Genomic DNA, 14,011 nt, shown 5'->3' with positions numbered 1-14,011 from the left:
ATGAATTTTTTTGTAATATATTTGAGATGATTATTTGGAAAAATATTTAACAAGATTATTTGATATAAGTCCTACATAGCTTCCTTATCGAGATGCCCTTCCATTATAAAATGACTATTTTTTGTCAACACAAATTTATTAGATTCAAACACTAGCCTAAATCCATACTTGACCATCAATGAACCTGATACGAGGTTTTTCTTGCGTGTGAAACATGTATTTGTTGCATTATTTGCTACCCGTAAATATACGATGTCAAGTTTTAGTACTCGATAGAGCACGGATATCGATTCCATAAGGAGTGCGATTTAATTATAATTTAATTACCACAATTAAAATAATCAGACTTTAATTAGAAAATTTAATAGAATGTATGTTGTTGATTATGAACCAAATTAATGAAAGCGCACAAATGATTTAAAATCAGCGACAATAAGAATCTAGATATTCGATTTCACTTGGTCTTCACTATATTAAGTTATTATTGACATCTATATTTATAATTTCAACTCGTTTATTATCCAAGAATTTTGAACTATTCCTACTCCATTTCCCAAATGGTGCCTAAGAATCAATTATCTAAAGTCAATTTCAATATTCTTATAAAAATTCAAACAATAAATAACTTCAATAGCATAATAATTATTTTAATAGATTCTTTAGACTTATAGGCCTTCCGAACTCTATAAATACTAACGATATATTTTCCTATTATCCTACTCAAAATCCCCTCTCACGAGTGATAGATCTCAAATAAATATGACAATCCAATTAATGATCAAGTAATTGAAAGCAATAAAATCCAGAAAATATAAATAAACAAGAAGAAATTTGCATATATAAATCAACAATTCATAAACATATATTCGACCAAACTATGTCGTCCTCTAGATTAAATAAATTATTTCATTAATGAAAAAAGACAAAATTCATTCACGTTCTTCAACATCACTAATAGACTAAAATTAAGAAGAAGGGAAGAAGAATCGAATCAGAGTAGCAACTCCGTCCTCGGTATATGCGTTCTTCGTCTTCGTTCTTCGTTCTCGATCTCTTTCCCATTCTCTAGATTTTTGTGTGTGATTGCGGCTCCCTTTTACATGTGCGCGAATGGTTGTAAAAGCCCAAGAAAAGCCCGTCAGATTTGCGCCTGTCACCTGCGCAGCCGTGCGCAAGCTTTTGCTTTCTGTGCTCGCTAGCACGCAGGTTTCCTCGAGCTCGCGCACGCTACTACTATTCACGAATTTTTTTTCATGATCGCGCTTCCTCTGCTTTCTTGTTCACTTCATTCTTCCATTTCGAAATTTCATTTATTAATCTTCTATCATGTACTTCTTATCGAGCATCTTCCAAAGTTCTTTCGCAGTCTTGACTTGAAAATACACATTGCAAATTGCATTGTACAATCCATTCAAGATGCAGTTCCTGCAGAGAAAATCAATTTGATTACATGCATCTAGTGCAAACCTCTTATTAGGGTCGACTTCTTTCTCTGCGACGGTGGGTGGATCCTCCATATAAATTTTTCCAAACTCAAAGTGTAAGACAGAGAAACATTTTTTTGTCATCTTTTGAAATCTGCACCGTTGAATTTCTCTTGTTTTTCCACTTGTGCAATTGGAACACTTGTAGTAGTTGATGATGATGCCATTTTCAAATTTCAAGATAGTAAATTCTTCTTAAGATTGCTGTTTGTGGTGTACCTTGAAACTCGAGAATGACAATGAAAAATCTGCAGGAATTTGAATTGAGGCAAGAGTTGAACATTCTCTCCTTAAGAAGATTTTTTCTCAACTTTGGTGATTTGGTTATGACAATTCTTCCCCAAAATACAACTTCTTACAATAACAACACTGTAAATTGTAAGAAAAATAACAAGAAAATGGAATGTACTCTACTTTAAAAAAGAAGAAGAAGATATGGCAAAATGAAGGCAAATGTGCCAAAAAATTTGATGATTAAAAAGTGTTTTATTGTTGTCTTTGATCATATATTTATAAGTCTCAATCATTATGGACATGTTGTTTCATCTAAAAGGTGTCTTTCATCCAAAAATCTAATGAAAAAATCAATAGACACTATTTGGATGCAAGATATAATGAAAACTCACAACTTTCTATCAATTAACGCTTTCGGGCTCTTAGGCGCCATTTTACGAGCACCTAGGCACCTCTCTCTCTGCCCTGAATATTTCCAAGGCACTAATGGCCGCTGAGGCCTCCCGTTTAGATGCATCAGCGCCTCCCTTGCTGCTTGGAAAACTTCCTCACAACTTTTAAAGCACACATTTGAACATTCTTATTTGGTCGAGTTTTCTTTGCTTTCTCTTTTGCTTAATTTCTATCCATTAAGCTCTAACATTACAACACAGTCTCGAGATCATCATCAAAACAGTTGGTGATGGCATAGAGGTTGAAGCAGTCAGTGTGTCTTTTGTCATAATTACCATGCAAATGGTAATCTGACTGACTGAATGTTCATACCTAATTAGAGGTAGAAGAGATCTGTATAACATATATTTAAATATGGAAGACACTATTTTTCAAAATAAAAAAAAAATTCTTAGTAAAAAATTAACTTATTAACAACAATTGAGGATTTGTTTTTGACTCAAAAGTTTGGGATGATTTCTTTTAACATATAATACAAAATATATTGTGTTATAGTTTAATGTCAGATATCTGAACACCTCAAAATTTGTTCATGGGCGAAAAATGACCATGAAAGAGGATGAATTTTTATTTCAAATTTTCGTGAAAATCATAAAATAATGACCTTTCTACTGGGAAATGTTGATTTTAGACATTATAAATAGGAGCTCATATATTAAATATTAATATTATTTAAATTATATTGATTATATTGGTTAACATATTTTTAAAATTCAAAATTCGAAACCAAACCGATTTAACCGATTTTTCTAAAAGTAAAACCGTGTTTCTGAACCAAACGAACCGAATTTTCAAATTAATTCGATGTGGTCCGTTAATTCGGTTTAATCTATTTTTGCTGATCCCGACCTCCAATGAATTATATGGGGAGGAATAATTCTCTACTTAATTTCATTACCTATTATTTCTCAACAATTCATTCAATCGACTATACTTTTATAAAACTTTTATATTTTTTCAAATTGTTTCTTCAATAATAATATAATCGAGTTATTTTGAATCGATATATTTTGTCATGTACTAAGCCTTGACCCTCACAGCGACAATTGTGCAATATGTTCATGTAACAATTACTTCATATTCGTTCTAAATTTAAGAAAACAGTTCAAATTTCTATAAGAATCCATTATATTTGATTATACACTCATTCAAACATCCAATTTTTCTTCTTGTGGAGAGAAGTGCTACACAGTGTTCTCATTGTCCTAAAGAGCACAAAACGTGACCAAAAAAAAAAGTTTCAATTCGGGCCCATGGGAGGAAAAATGGTCAAATACAAATTAACCGCGAAAGAGTGAAGAAAAAAAACAGAAAGAAAAGAAAATGTGTGAATTTTTTGATAAAATTTATAGTTGATTTTTATTTTTAAATTTAATTTTAAGTTAAATTTAATATTTTTAATAAATAATAAATAACTAGTATTTGATAGTACAGAATTATGAGAAAATTGTATCGTTAGTATTTTATATTTGATTTTTTTACAATTTTGATCATATATATTATCAAAGTCCAGTGTTAATCTTCTATTTATTTTCTGCAATTTAAATATTTTTCATCAGAAATATCGATGTGACACAACACATTTTAGAGTCGCGTCGAAAAAATAAACCAAAATTGCACCAAAAAATGGCGGAGTAAGATAATTTAATAAAATAAATTATCAAAAAAACAAATATTTATGATCAAAAATACAATTTTCCCAAATTAAATATTAAAAAACTCATACTTTCATAGTTGTAATAATTATTATTATTAGATAAATGGCTAACCATCGGATATCTTCAAATATCCAATCCATTCGTTTATACATTCTTGAAATTAACAATAACTAGTGATACATGTGTATATAATTAAAAAAAAAAATATGTTAAAAAAATTAAAAAACTACAAAAATTTATTATCTTTACAATAATTTTTGGATAAGGAGTGGTAAAACGGTAATGTAAATTTTCATAAAATATAAATAGTTTTGTATATTATGAATTTTTTATTTACAAAACAGATTAAAAGTATATTTCATGTCAATTCAAAAAAAAACTTATCATGGCATCAAAATTTATATTAGATCGCTATCAATTCCAAGACTGGAACCTTCGGTCTTACATCCTTAACACATCAAAATGAGTTTGCCCCTGAGTAGCTGAGCAGCAGCGCCCATGTCGTTGAAACATGTGAATAGTGAACATAAAGAAAATCCATAAAAAAAAATATCAACGGGATAGTAATACTGGAGATGCCAAGTTTTGAGCTGATTCAGTATCGTAAAACATAGCTATAAGGTCAATAGTATATACACAATACTACACAAATGAACATACAACCTGGTAAAGAGTTTAAGAACATCTGAAGACTCGGAAATTTGTGTTACGGTTAACATTAGATAAGTATAAAAGTTTTCGACTTGGGTATGCTCAAGTACGGTAAAGATCACCATAATTACATGAATGCGCGAGTCGCTACATCCGCTGAAAAAAAGAAATACACGGGTAACAATAGTGTATTTGTGCCATTAATAGAATGCCATTGCACATATAAAGCAAAGCTGGAAGTGGTTTAGAATTTTGACATTATAAAGGTACTATCTTAACCATAGAATACACCCATAATTCTTTTAAGAAGAAGAAGGTAAAAACCAAGTGGAAGCAATAGATGGTACCTCAGATGGCGATGACAACAGCAAGTCCCTGTCTGTACCCATATGGCCGCTTAATCTCCTGCACAACTTCCTTTTTTAAGTTTTTATTCGATGTCCTTTCTAATTTCTATTTTCCGGAATACACGTCTTCAAAACAATGCATATGTGTTTGTGTTTGTGTTAGCGCCTCTGACTGTTATCTGTCAGATGTTTGGGGGGGGGGGAATTTTACAAGAAAGGCATACCTCGGTTTCTCCGGTTTGGCGAGACGTTTAGACATAATAGATGCCTGCATTAAGAGATTTGGTTGTTATTTCAGATATCAGATTTAAGAAAAAGCGAGAGACGGGGAGACAACTAAGACATAGGAAATATAACGGAGTGTATATTATGCTAATAGATGGTATTATTCAAGAAATTCAATATTCAGATTTTAAAAAAAGTGGCTACTCTTAGGTTCTATTTAGGTAAAACTTGGTGTGAAATTGATGATTAGGCTGATATTAAATTGGACCCCAAGTTGGCACAAGAGCGGGATTCATGGGCCAACATAAGCAGCCTCCGTCAGAAACTGCAAAAAAAATAGAGAGAGGAGCAGAGAACTATTGGGTACAGCTTAGGTGGAAGAATCCTTGCACTCTTCAGAGCCTCCCACCAAGAGAAACAGAAAGAAACCCACAAGAACGAGAGATTTTGTGACGCACAGTGACAACAGGATTAGTTAACCAATGATAGTGATAGTGAGGTCAAATTTTGTTTGTTAATTCTCAATATTTCATGGTTTATTTACTCGAAACACGGGTTTATAAATAAAGCAGTGTAATTTGTTTTTGAGAAATTGTGTGAAAAAGGAGTTAGTTACTCACTGAAGAGTTCAAATCTTGGTTGAGACCAAGTTCATAAATAAAAGGGCTCATCAGAAATATTCTCACTAAAATTTAGCGGCCAAGACTGCATAATTTAATATTGAAAAACATACAAGAGGTGCAAAACATGCCAAAAAGTGAGGACTTCCTTCAGAATTTGAACTTCAATTAGATTTGTATCATTTTTTCACTAAAACATTTGAAGTTCTATTCTAGAAATCACTAAATATTTCAAAGGTCAGGAACCTATGTTTTCAACATCAAAATAACTCTTTCTTTGAAGAATTAGACACAGAAACTAAGTTGATTGTTGAATAGAAGACCTTTCTTGGACATCAGCAAGTGGATAAATCACTGAGAATTCAACCAGCAAATGGATAAAATGTGCTTAAACAAACTAGAAGTTTGGAATACAATCCAGGACGAAATGGACGGAGGAAACGTGGAAAATAACATGTCACAGCCAGTGTTTGCACGGCAGTTCATGCAATGCATGGCCGAACGGATAATCAAGTGGCAGCACAGACATGCACCACAAAACAAAATGTTGGGTCATGAACGCAGGGCCAAACAGCCCAAACTATGCTAAGTGTATCGAGTGTCGTGTATATCATTTAAGTGAATAAAATCCTAATTTTCAGTTGAAAATATCTGAAATGCAGTCCTTAAATACCGTATATTACCTGCTCTTGAATGATACTCCTTGCTTCAACGAGCTGTGCTTCTAGCTCTAATTCTCTCTCTGATACATCTGAAGTGAGTTCTTCCACCTTATGTGAATCTTGGAGTTGAAACATGCGCTCCTTTGAATTTGAAATAGCAGAACACACAAAATATTTAGCTGTTCCAGAATTATGTTCTACTCTCTCAAATTAATAGCTAATTGCAATCTAATCAACCTTTATAGAAGTCATTTTTGTTCGGAGACTTTCTTCTATTTGATCTCTAGCCATGTGAAGAGGCAGATCAAACATGTCCTGCAACGAAAGAAAGCAAGCCTTATTGAACTATTAAGGCAGTTAAGCTGCATAGAAAAAAGTGATTCTTTTTTAAAAATTCTGACACACCGTCCTTCCACCTAATGGGGACAGTGAAGGGTCTGTATCTGCCCTTTCATTGACAGGACACGACAGCTTCCCATTTGGAGCATTTAGAAATTCACGCATATCAGCCTGAAATCAGTTTTAATGCCTCAAAAACACATACTTGCAGAAGTAAAAGCTCTTCATCATAGTAAATCACATGTCTAAGTGATGGAGTTTGTTACGCCACTATTTGCAGAAACTTGAACTGATACCTGCATTGAACGTAGCAATGCCCTCAAATCAGCATTCTCTGCAGCAAGTTCTTGATTTTTGACTTCATAAGCATCCACCTAAAAGCAACAAAGTCACGTGACATTCGAGAAAGGCAGGAGAAACTTAAATGTTCCATTTGGGTACATACAATCTTTTTGTAGAACTCATTATCAGCCTTTTTTCCATTCCAAGTACCACGTGGCCGGCCTTCTTTCTATTGGCATGAAAATATTAATACAGAAATTGATACGAAGCTACAGGAGATAGAGTAAGACTAATACATTTACCTGTAGTAGATTCATAATTTCCATTCCAGACCTAGATTCCTTCTTTTTCTCCACTAATACTTGATTAAGACGTTCCTGCAAGAAATAGCCCATTGCTAGCAGTTTAACTTGATCATACTCCCTTCATGATTTATATTACACTCCTAACTCCATATTTTGTGCCGATAAGGAAAGTAAAAACAACATACAACATACCTGCAACTTTATATACTCTTTCTCTTTTTTCTTCATCTCATGTATCTGCTGAGTTCTAACTTGCTGCTTATTGTATAAATTTTTGAAAAAACCGTATTATAATAATGATCACGAGCATGTGACAATCAAAAGAAGGATAGGTGATACCTGATTACCCAAAACCATCTTCTGAAATTCATCTCGCTCCTGCTGCAACTTATCAATTTGGGATTTGAAAGCTGCAGTAGCTTTAGCTTCCTATTCATGTATTGATACATACAGAGCAAGTTATATACTAATATCATGTCAGTTCATATATGAACAATTCGATGCACAGAAACTGGTTTGGTTTTTTGCTAACCGTTCTAGTCATTGTTGCTATGTCCCTATCTTTGCCAGATAACTGTGTTTCCAACCTCTCAACCTTGGCTTCCAACCTTGAAATGTCTGACATAAGTCTTCAAAAGGAGTAAGAAACCATGAGTCATTTGCTTCATAAAAGGAGCAGAAAAGCTGAAAAGACTTGAGGATGAATCCCGTGTAAATTGTAATGGAAATTGAGAATAAAATTATTTTTGTTTCCTCATTTTAATTCAAAATATAAGGTGGCCATAAAAATTTGCTACTACAATATGAAAAGCTCTTTCTATATCAAAATCAATGTTCTAAATGGCGGTCGAGGTGGGTGAAGGCGGCGAGCAGGCGGGCTAGGCGCCGAGCAAGCGGGCCAGGTGAGACAGTCAACATTTTTAAGTTGTAGTCAACAAATTTTGAAGAATCCATGGAGGTCACACCGAGGTTTATATATTTGAGTTTGTTGAAAAATATATCATTGAGATTGACACGCAAAATGTTGTTCAAATAGTGACGGACAATGCCACAAACAATATGGCTGCGGATGAAGGTTACACAACCTCAAATTTTTTGGACCTCTTGTGCGATTCATACAAGGTTGTAAATGGCGGGAGGCGGTGGCGGGGCGGTAGGCGGTTGAATTTTTTTTAAGTAATTTTTTTATAGATAATCATGCAATATAATCATTTTTATATAAAATGTGCAATTAAATAATGTTTAAGCACAAAATATAATATCAGCTAGATAATATGCAAACCAAAAAACGGGCGGCGGCGGGCGGATTGTGTGTGGTGGTTGAGAGTTAAGAGTTGAGAGTGAAAACATAAAATAAAATAAAGAAAGTTATGTGTGCTAGGGTTTTAATATTTAAAATTAGTTGACTTTGACTAGGTTTTTAAAATTGTTGACTAGGTTTTTAAAATTAGTTGACCTTGACCCGCCTGCTCGCCGCCTCGCCCCGCCTCAACCCGCCTGCTCGCCGCCTCGACCCGCCTCCCCAACGCCGTATAGCTTGGGCCGCCTAAAATACCCGCCTCATGCATAGGCGGTGCGGTCGAGGGCCGCATACCGCCTAGGCGGCCGCCTCGACCGCCATTTAGAACACTGGATTCATACAATCAACCTCATGCTTGAAGCAATTAGAAAACTACCCAAGTTTAGCGGAATGCTTGAGAAAGCAAAGGCCTTGACCATATTCATCTATGCACATCATAGATCTTTGGCCATTATGAGGAAATATACCAAGAAGAGTGATATTGTGAGGCTCGGGGTGACTAGATTTGCTACTTCATTTTTTACTTTGGAAAGTCTCAAAGACAAGAAAGATCAATTGAGACTCATGTTTACATCCGAGGAGTGAAGCAAAACAAAGTAAAGGAGTAGTGTGAAGAGGAAAGCGACGGAGGCGACGGTAACAAGTATATCTTTTTGGAATGGTGTTTCTTTGGCTTTGAATGTTTTCACCCCTTGAGTGAAAGTTTTACGTCTTGTTGACGGTGACAAGAAACCCTCAATGACCTTTTTATTGGGTGTTCTTAAACAAGTCAAAGAAAACGTTAAAAAGTCTATCAAAAAAGAGAAAAATGTCATCCTTATTTTGAAGATTATTGATGAGAAGTCTAAGGATAGACTTGATAGTCCTTCGCATTATGATGCTTAGTCATTGAATCCGTTTTTTTACTTCAAAGATTCAAGCATATCACATGACATCAATGTTATGAATGAGTTTTTGAATTAATTTGCATTTACATATTTATTTGCACATTATCTAGATTATATTATATTATATGAAACTTATTTATGTTTAAAATTTATTTAATTACATATCTTACATAAAAAATGATGACTATTTGTGATTATATTGTATGATTATATTATCTATAAAAAATTACTTAAAAAATTCAACCGGGTGACCGCCTCCCGCCATTTACAACATTGATCAAAATAGAGCATATCCTGCAAATTTACAGCAAATTAAGTCATGGGAATACATCAACTTCCTAGGACAAGTTAGCAGGAAATCATGTTTGTGTGCAGCTCTTTGACCAAAACCATTTATTCCTGCCGTCCTTCCTAACATCAAGACAATGAATCAACATAATTTAAATAGTATCTCAAAATTTCAACATCATTCAATTTCACTCTAAATTAAACCAACCACAAAATACTGTGTTCGCTGTATCACCTCAATAATCAAAGTACTAATGCCATTTTAGAAACAGCCCCTCCAGAATCCAAAGAAAATCTTAATCCCAAACACAATTCAGAACAAATGTCCACGCAAAATAAGTCATAATGTTTCATCAGCATTTACTTTATCTTGTTTTCTTTTGACAAAATGTAAACCACAATTGATCTAAATCACCCAAAATAAAGTTGTTTTCTTTATTATCTTTATACAATTTTATTTGATACTATCAGATGCATTCATTCATCACATAATTATGAGTAGAAATAGCAACAACAAAAAAATCATCCATCTTCAAATTAAGCAAATAAACATTATCAGAACCATCACAGTCAAAGAGCAATGGAAGGTACCGTTGCCTCTGTTCATTTGCTGACTCCCTGAACTCAATGTCCCTCTGTCTCTGCTGCAACAATGCATACATGCAATTGCAAGTCCTAGCCACCGAAACCTATGTTTAATCGGTGAAAAGAATAATCAAATTTAATGCATTATCATAAATATTTACACAAAAACCTCAACTAATCATAACAGACACATTGAAAAGTAATCAAACCGGATCACCAGCGAAGAGATCGAGCGAAGCAGGGAAGCCGAAGGTCACGAGGGTTTGATTCAAATACTTGGCACAGTGCTCCAAGTTGTTTATGTCCGCAAAAGCATACTCACTAAAGAAAAATGTCCAACACTTCCATATTAAATTAAAACGTCAAAAAATTGCCACAAAAAACCAAAGAACATATAATTTCTTTGGTTGCCATAACTTTCTGCACTACATCGTATCATAAACTGAAACGGTTTAGTAAATAACAAAAACCCATAGTTTGTAATGCTGTTTTTTTCTTACCTTATACCTAGAGTAGTTGGATTAGCTGAAGATCCCTGTAAAAAAAACCACGTACACCACAACAGAGCAGTTACAGTTGAAATGTAGCAAAAATAAATAAAAAAAGGAAATGGGTTCCCCAGATTTCTCGGGCCACATGGGTTACCAAAATACAAGAAAACGAAATGGGTTTTTAGAAACGAATGACTGAATAAAATTTACTCTGAGATCGGTGTCAAATTCAGCAGAAGACATTCCTTCTCCTTTTGTAGAGTGTGTGTTGAAAGGAGGAAGACGAAGCGTAGATCTGAATGGTGGGCTAATTTGAAATTGAAATAAGAGATAATTGGAAATGGAGATTACACGATGTTGCTTTCGAGAATATATTTTTAAAAAAATAACATTTGTACTTTTTATTATTTCTTTTACTATTATTTTTCGTTTTATATAAGATAAATTAATCTCTTGTGAAGATTATGAAGGCATAATAAACTCTAACATTTTTTAAATAAAATATATACATATTTAATGTAAAATGATGTATGAGTTCATGTGTAAATACTTTCGTTTAGCCAACTAGAGAATGTTTGAGAAGAAGGGCTCTCGTACTTCACTCGACATTTTAAATGTCTGGGAGTTCTTTTATTCAATCTTATTTCATTTTTTTGTTGCTGAATATATCGTTTGTACATATCTTCTCTTTGTTGCTCCGGCCTCTTGTGAGATATATTTCTTAGTGGAAGATCGGAAAAAACTTCTTTCATTACGAGACTGATCGGATCTTCCATAGACACCCGAGAGACCTCATTTGGGAGATAGGTTATGTAGGTTTTTATTCCTAAGTTATATCTGATCACAATTTGTCAAAGAATAGCCCTTTTAGTGTATCGATGGTGATTTTGTATGTCTGTTCGAGTTGGTCGAGTAAATAAGTGATTGACCAATGTTCATGGATTCGATTCTTGTTATCAATATTTTTTCGGACGAGCTTGTGTATGATTTTTTTTTAAAAAAAAAATAAAAATAAAAATTATTGTGAACTAAATAGTTTTGCAAAAATTAACTTTGGCTGTGCCAAGGCACATGGAGGATGCTGCAAAGTGTAGTTTTTTCATGGCGGATGCTACAAGATGCAGTTTTTTTTTTTCTGTGTTTACAATGTCTGCAACAGTGTTGGCGGACAATGCAAATTTTATATAAATTTTTTTATTTAAAAAAATTGGGGACACGTCCCTTATTTAAAAAAAAAAATTTATGTAATGGCTCATTTTATTTTATTTTAAAATTTTAGATTTAATATAATATCATCATTTTGTATCCGGTCACTCAAGCATATCGGGCACAATTCAAAAATTTTGTACACCAAAATTTAAGATATTAGAAAATCTTGGTCATGCATAATTTTGAAATTATATAAAGTTTTAAAATTATTCAATATCTATCCATTTATTATTATTATTATTATTATATTATTATTATTATTATTATTATTATTAATAAAAAAATAAGTGGGCCGACATACATATACACTTTTCTCTATTTTTTTCGAAAATTAAACTAATGCATATTTAAATAAATAAAAAGAGCAGAAATATTTGTTAAGATAAATTGTTAGAAATTTTAAAATAGAGATTATTTAAAAAAATGTTTGATTGATTCACCATTTTAAGATGATTTATCTTTCAAATTAGTAAACTTGAGTTCCAACTCTAATATTTTATTGTGTATAGTTTATACTCTAACCTCGACCAAATCAGCATCAAACGACACTAGAACTGATCGGAACTAAGTAACTAGATGTTATCTTGAAGGCACTACCCACATGTGTTATGTAGGGTTAACTGCTTTTTCAGTCGATCACACATATATTGATGAATATCCACCTTTAGATACACACTTGATGTATGTTAGGATCGAAATGTGTCTAAGGGGGTGAATAGGCACTTTGAATCTCTTTTTTCTTTTTATTGTAATGAGTGCTTCCAAGCTGTTTTCAACAGTCGGAAGTTGAGATCATTCTTTCTAAGAGCAACAGACACTATGGAAGTGCGGAAGGAATCTACATCACTTAGTGAAACAGAAGCAGTAGAAATAAAACATCAAATGAACATCAAGTAACACTAGTCTTGTTTCTGGATGTTCGAAAGATAAAACTCTCCTATGTCTATCTTTTTTCTGTTTTCAGAAGGTATTACTAGAAGAGTTTGACTCAATACAATACTTGTACAAATCCACTTTGTATGTCTTACTCTTGTTTACTAAAACTCCTAGTACACAACTTTACGAAGATGTATTAGAGATTTCTGGAAATGACTTCTTTCACAGATTACAAATACTCACACTGAGACTTAGAGAAAGTATATACAATAATTTTTGTGAGCAATGTAATAGGCACAAGTGATCCTCTTGATATGATAAAATTTAAGTTAGTGCCAGAATATTTTGCACCAGACTTCTGATTTCAATCAATGAAAGATTTCTTTTCGAAAATGATGTATGTTTATTAGTAATTTTGAAGATGAGCCTTTTATAGATGCTTCCCAACGTCTGAATTCAAACGACTCTTTAAAGTCTCAATAAATGCACATGTAATTACATAATATATCATCTTTAGCAAGTCATATGATATGTGCCCAAATTAGCAAACGACAATAAATGATTTAGTAAGATTCCTGTAATGAAGTGTACTATCATATAGAATGACCATATTATTATTTAACGACACAAATGTTCTATTGAAATAAACATCAAAGAATCAAACTTCAATAATAATTTTAGTAAGGCTATTGGAAGTAATCTACTATTATTCTGTTAGTTGTAATACTAGACTGATGGTTCTACATTAAGTATTAGGTTTCTTCTAGCTAAAGTTCTGCTAGTTCTAATATATTAAACCTTCTACGCGTCTACTGTTTTTGGGGGCTACGAGTAGTGGTTTTACAATTTCATTACTTCGATTTTATCACTGTAATGTTTTGTGTTTAATTTAATATTCTTGTTTGTTTCAAGTATTCGTTGATTTATATTTAACTCTATGAAAGCTAATTGCAATTAATCTAACAATTTAATTCGATATATAATTTTCATTGTTATCCATCAATTCATTGATTCGTAATTATCGTGAACGATTGGTACATGAGTAGCGCTAGATTAGGTATGTTGTGCTATCATAACTTATTTAATCTAAATAAATCAAAGAAACTCGATCTATC

General features: G+C 32.9%; 1 protein-coding gene across 1 annotated transcript; it reads right to left on the bottom strand.

The window, feature by feature from the left end:
• Positions 1-4,215: 4,215 nt before the first annotated feature.
• On the bottom strand, positions 4,216-11,171 carry LOC140990853 (uncharacterized). The gene is made up of 16 exons (XM_073460680.1): positions 11,022-11,171; positions 10,821-10,855; positions 10,530-10,641; positions 10,327-10,424; positions 7,793-7,889; positions 7,600-7,689; positions 7,453-7,515; positions 7,258-7,332; positions 7,119-7,184; positions 6,970-7,047; positions 6,740-6,844; positions 6,572-6,649; positions 6,356-6,475; positions 5,052-5,095; positions 4,828-4,885; positions 4,216-4,636 (listed from the first exon to the last, which is right to left on the bottom strand). The coding sequence occupies exons 1-16, from the start codon at positions 11,052-11,054 to the stop codon at positions 4,628-4,630; spliced, it is 1,161 nt and encodes a 386-aa protein (XP_073316781.1). The 5' UTR covers positions 11,055-11,171; the 3' UTR covers positions 4,216-4,627.
• Between the last annotated feature and the right edge of the window lie 2,840 nt (positions 11,172-14,011).

The sequence above is a fragment of the Primulina huaijiensis genome, chromosome 13 (assembly GCF_012295235.1).
Source record: "Primulina huaijiensis isolate GDHJ02 chromosome 13, ASM1229523v2, whole genome shotgun sequence".
NCBI classification, from domain to species: Eukaryota; Viridiplantae; Streptophyta; class Magnoliopsida; order Lamiales; family Gesneriaceae; genus Primulina; species Primulina huaijiensis.
This window is presented reverse-complemented; position numbering and strand designations above follow the sequence as displayed.